The sequence below is a fragment of the Macrobrachium nipponense genome, chromosome 28 (assembly GCF_015104395.2).
Source record: "Macrobrachium nipponense isolate FS-2020 chromosome 28, ASM1510439v2, whole genome shotgun sequence".
Lineage (NCBI taxonomy): Eukaryota > Metazoa > Arthropoda > Malacostraca > Decapoda > Palaemonidae > Macrobrachium > Macrobrachium nipponense.
In genome coordinates, this window is record NC_087217.1 from 11,092,368 (window position 1) to 11,107,036 (window position 14,669).

The following is a 14,669-nucleotide window of genomic DNA, read 5'->3' on the forward strand; positions in this document are numbered from 1 at the left end:
GCTTCATCAGCCTCGCCTCCAACAGTTGCGGGTTGAGATGTCGGCATACTTCATTCCTGTACTAGTGCAACAAAGGATGAGTACCCTCAAATGACAGACATTCCTTTTGTTCAAGCTGTAGGGAAGTGTAATTTATGTCATACAGAGGTGTATAGAATGTAAGGATTAGTTCATTAGATCACTTAGGACTACCAAGAGTATATAGAAGATAGCAGCAAAATCGTGAGAGTTAAGCCAAGAAGAGCTACAGTAGGAATGGTTCAGAATTGGAGGATAGAAAATGCCTAAATTGTTTGCTATTTCATGACAAAGCTAATTGAAATAAAGATAGCAACAGTAGCGTAGGTTACTAATTTTTCTCTTTCAGCTCCCCTGCCTGTTCCAGAACCAGCCCTAACGGGTGCCGGGGGTTATGGAGAACCGCAAGCACAGAGTGTAGGATCTGCCGGCCCCCCCAGCGTGGAGCAGGCAGTGTTAAGCAGCCGATTCCCCCTTGAGGTGTAAGTTCTAAGGTTAATGTAAAGTTAGGCCAGGGACAAATAAGTATCGGTAATAGGTTAAGTAGTGTTCGAGAAGAGAATAGCAGGTTAGGTTCTCTAGGGTTCAGACTCCCTTGTAGTGTCTAGTTTGAAGGTTCGTCTTTAGAACCACCCTTGGTTTACTTCCCGCTTCAAGTTCTTTGCAACAGAAGCATCTAGTCTGTGGTTGATCATTTGGATGTGGTTTCTGTCTCAAAAGTTTTGCATAGCGCACCGTGGTCTTCGAAAGTACATAATTCTGTCTGTGGGTAAATTTGGTTAGTCTTGCAGTAGTGGCAATCCTGTTGATCAGGTCTATTTCACTATTCGTATACAGCACGGTAATTATTATATCAGTTAATCTCTAGACAATGCATATGGTCTTTTGATAATTCAGTACAAGAGAAACTGCATAAAATTAACACAGTAGTCCAGCCCAAAGTATCCTCTATACTACATGGCTCTTTAGTAATTACAGGTATTGGCCAATCCGGGAGATAAATGCATTCTGACTTATGATGATTCGCTACCTGAGTAATTGAACACGAAACGAGAATCGAATCATATAATATTCGGTACAAGAATGTAATTGAACGAGAACGAGAATCAAATTCAATTGTACTTCAGCATTGTTGGACTGTGTAAGCTTGCCAGCTGCCTAATCCAATATTGTATGTATCCTCATATTATCATATTGTCAATACGGTAGATCTATATTACTATTCCGCGGCTGCCTATACTATGGCAGGTGCGGTTTTTTCTATACAGTTTTACCTCTTGAACAAGAATTTTAAGTAATATTTATTCGGACGACTGTACTAATAACCCCCAGGGGCTCATACTAAACACGGCGAAATACATTTGACGCACCAATTCCTGGTGACTTTCGTATTCGCGGGGACAAACGATGCTGAATGCTTATAGAGAAATACCCCTTTTTTAACTCATTCTTGGCTGAAGAAATTTGAAGAAGTATAGCTATTCCCAAAGCGCTTCTTGGCCCTGATTGGCTGGCTCGGTCTGATGTAACTAAGCTCCTCTCCCACCTATTCCTTGCTTTCGCCTTGCAGTGGTCAAGCGGTAAGGCGGTCTTTTAACTATGACATAGCTGATAATGGTGTCATGTATCATATAAATCAGAAATCATAAGAATTTGTACATTTCACTACTTTCTAAGAATGTTCCTTCTGGTAACGGAATTAGGTAGTATGACGTTTTCATCAACTTAGCAGACGAATTTCCGTCGGTAATTACACAATGCCTCATGCCAATTACAGTTACGAATATAATTACCAGTTGCATCATCAAAATTACATGTAAAATTTGATGATAGGTTAAGATTTAAACTTAAATTACCTTGAAAATGTGTAATTGATTACAATTCAATGGAATTACAATTACAAGTTGCCGTTAACGCATAGCCCTGCTTGTTTTTTTTTTTTTTTTTGGGGGGGGGCGGGGTAAGACACGCGTCCCGGACAGGCAGAGATGCCGACTAGTCAATTCCTTCACTCCAGAAAGAAATTATATTAGAACGAAGTCATAGTGTTCGTCTCACGACATAATTTCAAGTACAAATTTGACTAATACGTCTTATTGCAACTACTATTTTCCCCTCTGTTGAGAGGTTGCGTAATTTTCAGTGATTCCGTTCGTTTTCTCTCTTTTTCTCATCGATATTATGAGCTTTACGTAATTTATCTTTGTCAGTGTGAAAACAACAGTAATGAGCTCTTTCATGCTAGTAGTTTTCTTTTTACCACAACTGTGTTTTGAATTCACATAAAGCTTGGAGAATTTTATTCATGTTGCCGAAGCCCGTAATATTACCTTAACAGCTTCAGCTACATTTGTAGCATAAATACTGTAAGTGTTTACTGTCGTACTTGGTTTGAATACAATAACGGATGTTGCTAGGATTCCATCGTATTAGCAAACAGTGTCTCATTCGGTTGTTCATGGCTGTACGCAGTTATATACATATATATCATTAAGATAATATTGGTTAACTTAAAGATGGTGTAAAGTTATGGCTCTCTCTCTCTCTCTCTCTCTCTCTCTCTCTCTCTCTCTCGTCTCTCTGCTCTCTCTCTCTCTCTCGTCTCTCTCTCTCTCTCTCTCTCTCTCTCTCTCTCTCTCTCCATTTAATTTTCATATTCTCTTTCTTCATCTTACTTTCCACCATCTAACACTTGATTCATAGTGCAACAGAGAGGTTTCTCCTCCTGTTACACCTTTTACTGTCAATTTCCTTTTCAGCGCCGAGACTGGAAAGATTTGAAAGGTGTAACAGGAAAAAAAAACTCTCAGTTGCACTATAAAACAATTGTTAGGACAAGGTGGATAGCAAGAGGGAAGAAAGAGACTTTGAATGAAGGTACAGTAAAAGGAATGAAAGGGCTTGCAGCTAGGGGCCAAAGGGATATTGCAAAGAATCTTTAGTAATGCCTACGTTGCATCACATCCAGTGCATTAATGGCACTATCCCCCTATGGGGCGTGACCCTGTGACCCCAACACAGTAATGTCCACTAGTGAGTGCAGGTGAGAACACAGTGGTTGAAATAGGCTAACTCGGGTCAAGGGTGAGATAACTAGGTTCTGAAAGCTATGGTTTGTATACCTATGAAAAATACAATTGTTCACATACAAAGCAAACCTTCGGTCTTAACATTAGGATAATCTTCTAGCGCCAGCTTGAAATCCGGTAACATTAATAAAAAACTTTCTCACAGGGTATTGGTAGTCCCACAATGCCTTGGGCATCCCGTAAGCTCATTAGTTACTCTCTTATCACCATTGAGAGAGGACGTGGTCCTCACCCAACGTGCAGAGAAAACTTGTGTACAACAACTAATCCATGTTCAATTTGTTGTTGAAGGTTAGTACAAAAGAAAGGAGACGCTGCCATCTTTGGATGACCGAGCGTCTTCAGCTTCTTTTGTTCCAAAAAATGCTTCGTTCTGTTCCATGTGTTTCTTCACCTGGATTTGATGCTTCCCACACCCCTTCAGTTTCTTCTAACGATTCGTTGTTGCATCAGGAGTGGTTTTGGGAGGTTTTGTACTTAATTACACTCCTTCCTTCCCTGCGGGGAGAGGGGGAGCATCGCCATCTTTGTTGTATGTTTTAGCCCCCAACATGCAGAGGATGGAGGGAATGTGGTTGGCATTAAGCCTATCAGGGATACCAACCTTGGATGGATTGTTGTCTTACTATATGACATCACGCTTCCCTCCGGGTCTTCCGACTATGAGTGTCCCTTCTCCCCCTGGCCTGCAGTATATGGGGGCGAACGCTAAGTCAGCTGCAGCAGTGCATATGTTTCCAACTTCACAGAATTTGGGAATTAACTTGGCAGCCCATGCAGGGTTACCAGCAGTATTCCCACAGCATCTTCCATCAAGCATGGGGATATCACAAGCTGACATAGCGTCTACCATGACGTCACAATCTGCTTCTACTCACATCCTCGGTGCCGGTAGATGCACCTACACTTTCAGACTTAGTAGCACACACGTTTGTGAAAATGTCAAGCTTTGGAAGAGAAGATAAATAAAAAAGGCGAGAAGAAGACATGAATTGCCGTATTGCTCTTCTAGTTCGACATCAGTGCGTAACCAGTCAAGCGTTGGAGAATAAGGGACTTCGTGGCTGATCCTTGTGCCAAGAGAAGATAAAGTTGTTATTCATCTTCGACCCAGGACTGTCACATTCCTATCAAAAACAAAGTGCTGCTGATGTCAGAAGGGGAAATGGCAGCCATCATTTAGATATGGCATCACGGCCGAAGGGATCAACGGAGACTGGGATGGAAGTGGCTGGGACTAAGATGCCAATTGTGATGGGAAAGACATTTGGAGATATGCAGTGTGATGCTGTCAGTATCTGTGCTCTTGCTGTGGTTTTGTTGAGTTGTAGTTAGTATTCCTTATGCTGTTGCCACTTTAGTTTTTACAGAGATTTAACAGGACCAACACTTATGAGGTTTATGGATAACAAGGTACAGGCAAAGTAAAGAGGCGCACAGAACCATCTTGGTATGTTCCCAAGAGCACATAGTATGATGGCAAAAAGGTGGGGTCCTTTTGTCCAAGTGGGCACCTGTGCAAGCAAGAGCCTTACCAGAAGTAGGATAATCACAAGGTGATCTGGCACCTCTACTCTCCTGCCATGAGGAAAAGTGAGTATAAGCAGTCTTCTTGGGACTCCCTTATTCTTTTTTTCTCCTTTTCACTTGACACTTCTCGCTTGCCTTCACCTCCAAAGGTCTAGTCGAGGCTTGGATGGGATAAGGAAGCATCTCCCAGAGGGTCTGCCACAGGCAAAGCTAATGCAACTGGAGAATCCCCTTCCTTTACAGCAGTAGATGAAAAACCCATGGGAACTGTAGAACAGCAGCAGCTGGCTTGCCCTTCCTCTTTTCTCTGTGTCAAGAAAGGCATCCAGCAGAGACATCAGATTCCTTGTCCTCAATGGTGACTCTCAAAAGAAACCAGGGAATGCTTCTTGTCCTTCTTTCTCCTCTTACCTTACTTTTTCCTTTAAGGAAAGGACCAGGAAGTGCATTCATCCTAGGGCAATAATCTTGAGCAATAGGAAATCTCATGTGGGTCCACCCATAGGGAAGACATGATCAACTCGCCATCCACGGCATTAGTCATGTTTTTCTCCATCTCGAAAAACTGGGCCTGAGGGCACATTTAAGCAAAATACAGGCACAGGGCACAAAAATCTGAGGAAGAACAGGGGTTGCAGGCAATATTTTTTCCACAATCCAAAATCCATCAAGTAAATGAAGGATGAAGAAAACTCTGAAGCAGGTTAGGGCAAATTGAGTTAACCGCCCCTTCCCCTCCATCTCCACAAGTCAACTACCTTGTTACCATGATTCAGTGATTTGTATCAGGAGAATCCCTTAGAACAAGCTAGAACAGAGGCAGTGGTTGTATCCAAATTTGGGGAAAGAAAAAAAAAATTTGACATGCTAATATAGTAACTAAAATATTTTGTAGCTAAAATATTTTACAGGGTGGGAAAGAGATATAGAAATAATACCCCTACGGTTAACAATCCTTTTTTGTAAATTTTTTGGGTTGCCACTTCAACTCGGTGTACTGTGACAACATAAGGCAATGGTTTGTCTGTACACGAACTTATACAAAAACTTAACATTATTTCATTTACAGGCAATTGGCAGTGGTTGTGAAAATGCGCTGAAGATGTTTGAGCGTCAGTTTTCAGCGGTTGAGGTGCCAGTGTCAATCAATCGCACCAGTAATTTTGTACCTTCTTTCATGGAAGATTGGTGTTTTTACCAAGCAACCCGGAAAAGCTAAAATATAAAGTATATTCCCAAAGAAAGTAAGAGAGCTCTGAAAAATCACTTCCCTAAAAATTCTTGTACAAAAATTTAGTAATATCAGGGCAAAAATAAAAAGTACACTAAAAAGCACACATCGTTTATTTATTAAACATAGTGATGAAATTACATTGATCTCCATAAAAAAAAGATGTCACTCATGTTAAGTGGTAATAATGACAATAACAATTATCAAACTACATATCATATACAAACATATTTTAACCTACTTCATGTCCAAGTGCGTCATGTAAACACTATGTATGACAAAGATAGCTTTTAAACAAAATAAATGATCATGGAATATATCTATACATATTTACTTCAAATAAATTGGTACTGGAGTTTGTTATAGCAATAGGGGACTATTATGACCCATCCATTCAGCAAAATTAAGATTAAAATGATGTAAGCAACATAGAGATTAAGGCATATTTAACATTTACAGTCTATTAAATTCACAATTGTTTTTGATAGCATAATCAACATGGCATGAGGTAAGTGGTCCTAAACTCCATTAGCTTTTCCTCTATTAATTGTCATCCATAAAACATCAGAAGGTAAAAAAACATTAATTTGGTAAAGCCAAAGCAAACTATATTGTGATTATAAATCATGACAATTTTGCAGCAAAAATTACAATGGGTTACAAAGACCCTAAATATAATAGAAAAACCAAGCTTTTGTGGCACAACAATACATGTACTTCCTGTCTTTTTTAATGCCCAGTGTTTCACAAAATCTGATTTTAACATACATTCATATCTTATGACTGGAAATCTAGTAAAATGGCACTATTAAAAAGAAAATTTTCCAGTCTAAATGATTAGAATTTCTAAATTTTTACGAGATTAAAATCTTGTTCACTTTCATTTTAGTAGTATTATAGTTCACATAAATGATGTCTTTCTTACACCTTCATCCTCCTTTTTTTCTGAATAAAATTTACCTGGTGTACTTAAACACTGCAAAACAACTGCATGGCTACCAGAGCTTAAAAGATAACTGGATCATAAAGATGTGATGCAATGTTCACCTGTTGTTCCAATTAAAAACTACAGTACGTACAAGGCTTTCAATCTCTATATAAAAAAACTATTTTTCAGCAAAACATACATTAATGGTTTGCCTTTTTAAAATATGTTGATTTAGCCTTCATGTTATATTTTTAATTATGGACAAAATTCCAATTTTACAAATAAACTTATCATAAGAGATTGTTCCTTTATTCCTTTATTAAAAAAATAAAAGTAAAGGTATACAGTACCCAACAACCCAACTGCAAGAAAATGTATCCTCTCTGCAACACTGCTTGACAGTTTCACAAGCTTAGTAACCTGCAGCTAATTGGTGCATATACACAATTATTTTTGATGTCCACAGGAAAATTAATTTATCTCCAATGCCACACTTTTGAAATGCAAATTATAATTGTGACTTCAACATTCGATTTAGAACTAATATACTGTAGACCATCATTTCCCATGCATGGCCCCTTCATTTTACTGGTTCAAGTATATGATAAACCACAGTCAACTAATCAAAGTAGTGCAAAACTTGGATACATTTAAAAATAGGTAATAGATTCCATGTCCTTTTCTTTTCTTCCCTTCCAAAAAGACATTAGAAAATACACAGATGATATAACAATGTTACCTGCATGAGCTCCTGATATTCAAGAAAAATGGATTATGCACAAAGTCACACAGTAAGATAAAATAATATTAAAGATTAAGCTTTAAAAATCTTTGGTCCTTACAAGTCTTTGGAATGATAAAAATATAAGTTTGAAATATGAATTGCTGAAATGGTATGGCATTATGTTATCCTTAAAACTTCAAATACGATACAACTTATTTCCAAGAACAAAAGATGTGAAATAAAAATTAAAATTTTTCATACATAAATATACATAATCTGGGTCCCAAACTATATTCCTTTATATGTAATACTGAATCTTTTATCAAGAGTGAAAAGAAAGGGGTCTCTGCTTAAACATCACAATCTTAAATAGGTACTCAGAATAAGAAATATTACATAACAGCTGTAACTATCCCCCCTCCCAATGTATAAAATGTGAAAGGATAACAACCGACTAAAAGGAAATATACTTAATGCTACATGACACAGTGCACACAGCTAAATGTTTAACATGAATGCATCTTTCTTCACACTGTGAGTCTGTAAGTATTGTTTTAAAAACTGTCCTCCTTGGCTTACACACATACACTATATAAACGTTACATTAGGGAATGCAGATTTCTCTATATAAGAACATCAAATGCACTCCATTTTGAAAAATTTAATTATCCTTATAATAAAAAAAAATCTCCACAATAAAAAAAGGCTGTATTGGTAACTGTAGCAACAGCTTAAAACGCTGTAAATCCAGGATTGAACCAAAACAGCAATTAAATCACTGAAATATAACAAAACCCAGGTTTACATTTGCCAAGATTTCATATCACATCAGCACACTAAATATATCCAAATATACTTCCAGAATTCACCAATAAGTGATAAAACTAATTGATGAACTAAAAAGATTATGATTACCTGTACTTATGGCAGATGGAAGATAAAAGACCATTTCCATGCAAAAGTGCCAAGGGGATTCAATATCAATGATTAGAAATCATAAATTATACTCCAAGGCAAGTCCTATCATTACAAGAATACAAAAAGTATGGAAACTTCTTCAACAAATTGTAAATAAAGTGTATGAATACTTCTTGGTAAACAGATAATCACAAATGGCTACCAAAAAGCTAACTGGAGAGTGCCTTGGTGTTTATATGGCAAAATCATTCATTTTAAAACTTAAAAAAATAAAAAAGAAGACATGAATAAACAATCATGTCCTCTCCAACCTGAGAGCCAAGACTTATTTTTCAGTAACAGTACAACCATATAACTATAAAAAAAAACAAAAGAAAAAAGTAAATTCCGCTTACTATACCCATATGAATGTGTGGGAGCCCAGACTGAGCAACTGCTATTGTATGGGTATAGTTTCTTTTAATGCTAAGTTCATATACAATTCTTGTACCACAATATTATTAAATCAAATGACAAGAATATGAAAAAGCTTATAGAACCTCATTTTGTTTCTTTCATAAATGCATGAATAAAGGAATGATATTAGACTTTAGGCATAGTGCCTTATAGTGAACACAAAAGTCAGTAATAAAATTTTTATACCTTATTAAAAATGTCAACTTTATATTAAAGAAAATATAAATGGTGTCACTACCAATATGATGATTCTATGAAACATACATGAGTTGTATCCTAATGAAATAGCTGTGTTTTCTACATGAGTGTATCAGGTGGATTTGCAAAGTCCATGAAGACTTGCTCATCCTTTGTAAAGTATCCAGTGTTCCGTTCCTCCAGTCATTGTAAGACATTTTCAGAGCACCACAATTCTCATCACAATTATAATGTCATCTACCAGCAAGACCATTCCACTATTTTCTTTGTTTTGAAATGTCAATAAAACACTTAATGAATACATCAAAACTGCCTCACTATAAATAATTCCACTGAACTTTTTTCCACATGCCTTATCCAGTATAACAGATTATCAGCATAAACTCACTAAGGCCTAACTTCAGAGTCAACAGTAGACTGGGCTCCTTATCCAGGCCATGCAACAATAACAACAACAAAATGTTGTCAAAAGTCAGTCTGTCAGCCAGCCCCTTTATCAATATCACTTTGATACTTATCAATCATAACAAGGGTACTTCTATTATAAATACAAACTTTCTATTGCCACCTTCTTCACCCTTCCTTGGAACATCAGTCATTTGTTTACTTTCAACATTTGACAGTACACTGTAGTTCTTTGATTAATTCATGATTGTGATAACTCCTGACCACTTGTATACCATATCCAATTCCATACTATGACCAGTCAATCTGAACTGAAACCTACATCTATTAAAAAGGTTAACTAAATCCTACCCTAAACCTTCTACATCTAAACACTATCTAAAGCTTCAGCAACCAGGCTTCTAGCCCAATTGATACCTCAGCTCTAAAGATTACCTAAAACTTGAGCCTTCTTAAATTGTTGTGTGATATGAGTTTTTAAAATTTTTGGTTGATCTACCCTAAAAACTAGCCTATCTGACATGACACACACGATAGTAAGAAAACTGGATAGGTACTGGGCCAAATTAATGTTGTTCTTTATGTTGGGGACAGAGTACAAGGGGACACGTTGGCAGCACTGAGGAAGGCTGAGTATAGAGCCCCACAGGGTGGCCACTTATACCAATATTATCACAAGGTCACTCCAGTGGTGGGGCTGAAGCTGAAATGATACAAGTAAAAATGAGAAAATGCACAGATCATAAGTTAAGGCTTACATCATACTCTTCTAAATAAAAGAGCCATCATACCAATGATGGGGAATTTTATGATTACATGTATTAAAAACTGCTGAAAAGAGATGAGGGAGGGGATTTCAAAGACTTCACTTTAGCGTCTTCAATTTGTCAAACTTATTCTCCAACTATGAAAGAAAGACAACTAATTAATCAAAAAAGAATACTAAAATAATAGTGAAATTTACATTAAATTACAAAAATTAGAAAGTCTTATCTGTAATAAAAGATAAATATTTAAATTAATTTACCGACTTTCTAACACCTCTAAGACAAGCTAACATGCATGCAGACCTCAATGTGAATTATCAACTTCAAGAATAGGAGCTTAATTTTTTTTCATTCTATCATTCACTCGCCAATTATTTCAAATGAGAATATTCCATATCAGTGCCTCAGTGGCGTGATCGGTATGGTCTTGGCCTGCCACCTTGGTGGCCGTGAGTTCGATTCTAAGGCATTCCACTGTTTATTTCTGGTGATAGAAGTTCACTCTTGACGTGGTTCGGAAGTCACGTAAAACCAAGGTCTTTACTCAGGGATTGTGTCCAATAAAAAAACTCCTCAAATAGCAATGGTCCAACAAAAATGAATAAGTATTCATTGTATCGCATTAAAATGGACAAGTAACTTAGAGCAAATTCTAATAAAAAATTGCAAATGTAAAATTTTATACTGTAATAATTTATTAAAGGGATGTTTCAATATGAAAACTGCTACTGTATGTCTCTGTAAGCTACAAATTTATAAATTTAAAAATTTCCGACCTATAACCTACAGGGAGTTACCACCAGGTGTCTTGAATCGTACAAGGTAGCTGGACTGCAGTTTTTCAAAGCACATCTTGTTTTCTTCAGCCAAGTCCTATTCAGCAGTCCAATTTCTTTAACTTTACCTTGAACAAATTTTATAATATCATTTCATGGCAAATCCTTCAAAATAGCCTCATGAGATTCTGAATATGATTTGGCCTTTGACTAATTTTATAATAATATGTAACAGATCATTTATTCAACATAAGCAATCAATTCCAGTACAAATATACTGCTGTATATTAAGTAGGTAAATTATCTGTCAAGGTAACACAGATGAAACAAAATACCATTTCTTGTTTGCTGGTATCTTTACTCACTTTTTAAGACTTGTGCTCTCAAATTTTATAGCTACCCAATTTCTAACAAACTTTTTGTAATTGTTTTTTCTTCCTTTTAAATTTCCTGACTTTCACATTATACAATCTACTTACAACAGGTTTTTGCTATTGATAAATATCTGTTTATTCACTGATCCCTAATTAGTAGAATTACAGGCTTAATTCATTACCTAACCTTGCTCCATGCTCCCAATCAAAGTCTAGCCATTGTTGAACACAGTGTTTGAGAACACTTTGTATTACCTTTGACTTCAAGGGTTCTCCAAGTCTGGCCATTGTGTTCAAAATTCCATTTAAACACATTTGAGAATACTTGGTATTACCTTGGACTTTGAGGGCTTCTCCAAGTCTGGCCATTGTGCTCAAATTTCTATTAGAACACAATGTTTAAGAATACTCGACATCACCTTGGACTCTGAGGGTTACTCAAAGTCTGGCCATTGTATTAAGTTTCCATCTGAACACAATGTTTGAGAATGCTTATTATCACCTTCATCTTCAAGGGCTTTGAGGAATTTCTCCAAGTCTAGCCATTGTGTTCAAATTTACATCTGAACATAATACTTGGTCTTGTCTAGCCATTGTGTTCAAATTTACTTTTGAACATAATAGTACTTGATATTACTAATTCAAAACATGTACATTAAAAAAATCAGCACTAATCACAGAATATACCAGTCTCACATCAAGAGATATTTCTTTCTCTGACAAATGCAAAAAAAATATATGGAAAGCTAACAATACACACTTGATAAATCATATCATTATTATTCATCCACAAACCTTAAGCACAAAAATACTACTATATATAAAAATACTCAAAGTAAAATCATGAGTAAAAATTAAGAATGTCAAGAATTCCTTTCCAAACTTCACTGGTGAATTTTAACATTTAAGATTTATTAGTAATAGCCAATCTGAATGATGAACCAAACTAATTTAAAACAGAATGACACTTAGGCTCTTTATCACAATACTGAATAAAATCCCTCTTTAAAAATAAGACCTGATAATGAAACGGTAAAGTGCTCAATCGTGAGTGCATGGCCAGACACCACTACAGCTAAATCAGTAAGGGTATATCTATTACATCAAGTAAGATGTCTATAAAAGGGAATTCTACAGATTACATAATGAATTTTCGTATAAAGAAATAGATATATCCTTTTTAAAGTAACTTCAGCAAGCAAGGTGCAACACAAGCATAACATACCTTACACTATACAGCAGAATTCTCGTGTCGTCTGCCGCCTGCAATATGTTAACACATAGCAATTGAAGTTTAATGGGACAAAACAACTGACCACCAGTGCATTGTCTTTGCAAAAGTGATCAAGCAAATTCAAGTCTAGTCTTGTCTACTAAGAATAATGATAAAATTGGCTTATTTCAAATTACAAAGGCAAAATTCTCAAACTACCAAATACTCTAAAAGGAATGTTATTTATCCAAGAAAATCCAACTCTTTAATTGATTAGAATAGTAAGTAAGGTAGACATTTTCTCTATCTTAGTCAGTAAGCCATTCCAGACAGGACAACATTTAAAATAGAGGCAAAACAGTACTAATCAATCAGAGCCTTGCTCTTCAAAGTAATTTTTGCGGAGATGACTTCGTATATAAATTATATTTCGTTGAGGTACGTATTCTGAAGATCATAATAAAATACTAATACATAATTGAAAATGGCAAGTTTGCTGTCATAACCTAATTAAATTAATGCAAAATCTAACAAATATTTCAAGGCTATTATGTAGAGTTTAGCATTAAATTTCAAACACACAAATGATTGAAATGCACCAACTACCCTTTTATTCCTCCAGTAAAAATTTGTCCCCTCATACCTTGCCTTTTCATCAAACATCTGGAGTTTCCTCAATACTCTCCCAACAAGAAACTTATAAATGCATTGTAAAGTATATAATCATAACATGAAATTATAAATGAAAATCACTAAATGCTAATTCATGACTACAAAACAGCCATATAAATAACTAAATTTTAAATATAAAATGTAAAGCCAACAGCTAATATTTTTCTGAATTTCATTTAATTACCCAACCTTTCTGAAACTAGACAAACCAGTTTATACATTATATAGTAACTGCTGTAGTTAAATTCATAACATGTGAATCTGCACTTGGTTGGTGAAATTCAAAATACTAATACTACAGAAAGAAACTTAAAGACCTCTCTCTTCAAACATTTCAACAGTGACTCAATACAGTGCTATATTAAAGGCTTTCAGTTTTACAAACTATTCTTCAGGAAAATTTAATAGGATTCATAACTTATGAAAGTTCATGAGATATTAAATGGTTTCAGAAATATCAAATTAATGATGTAGTACACTGTACTATTAATAAAATCCCAACTAGAACATAAATAAAGATATAGGGACTTCTACAATAAAATTAAAATAGTGAAATAGACCATTATGATTGTACATAACCTCACTTTGAGTTTCTGGATTACAACTAATGTAGTGACAATACCTTACCTATTCTGATTAAAATGAAACGGCAACAATTATTCGGCCATATAAAATTTTTCAAGTTGAGAATAAAATTATACTGTTAATATCATGTGGTTATTTTACTAATCCTGGGTGGTTCTAAACTATGATATCAAAATGAATGCTCACAAATATTTAAATATTAATTACCGAGTTCCTACCTGGAAATAAAAATAATACAGCACTATGAATTGCTGTTCTGAATTTATCAACAAATATGAAAAAAAGACAGTGATGACAGAAATTTTACACATTAAAATATATTCTGCTGGAATATTCACCCATACAAACAAATCATGCAAATATTTTTTTTTATGTGAAAACAAATTCAAGCTTAATAATGAAAGAGTGTACTGTATTGCTAAAATAAACAGCACGAAACTACATAAAAAATTTCATTTCATAGTGATCATAATAAATATATAAATAAACTTAGCTAACATTACATTCAGGTGAGTTCCTTTTTCAAGTGATAGAGCCTAGAATCAAATCAAACTCTTTCTAGCCATATCAAAATATAACATTATTATTCACTGAGATCTCTTCATATTTCCACGATGCATCTAAACTGTATAGCAAAAAAATAAAAAATGAGCAAACTATTACTACCAGTTATAAATTCAGAAAAGTCTAAATCTACCATAATTTATGGATAAAAATTCTTACATATGATATTACATTGATAAAACCACAGTAAGCGCAGAGTATGAAGTACTGAAGTTTCTACA

The 14,669-nt window shown here is 35.3% G+C and overlaps 2 protein-coding genes across 5 annotated transcripts in view; one reads left to right on the forward strand and one right to left on the reverse strand.

The window, feature by feature from the left end:
* LOC135201414 (spermine synthase-like) overlaps positions 1-5,972 on the forward strand; it is an 85,280-nt gene extending 79,308 nt beyond the window's left edge. For all 3 annotated transcript variants that reach the window (XM_064230319.1, XM_064230320.1, XM_064230321.1), the window contains one exon: positions 5,707-5,972. In XM_064230319.1, coding sequence (XP_064086389.1) covers positions 5,707-5,856 — 150 coding nt within the window. In that variant the 3' untranslated portion in view covers positions 5,857-5,972. The remainder of the gene's footprint in view (positions 1-5,706) is intronic.
* The window catches only part of LOC135201411 (disintegrin and metalloproteinase domain-containing protein 10-like), a 280,988-nt gene continuing 272,282 nt past the window's right edge, over positions 5,964-14,669 (reverse strand). The window contains exons 13-14 of one of the 2 annotated variants that reach the window (XM_064230315.1): positions 12,640-12,677; positions 5,964-10,200 (exon numbers count right to left, since the gene is read on the reverse strand). In XM_064230315.1, coding sequence (XP_064086385.1) covers positions 12,646-12,677 — 32 coding nt within the window. In that variant the 3' untranslated portion in view covers positions 5,964-10,200; positions 12,640-12,645. The remainder of the gene's footprint in view (positions 10,201-12,639; positions 12,678-14,669) is intronic. The other variant, XM_064230316.1, reaches the window with a different exon arrangement.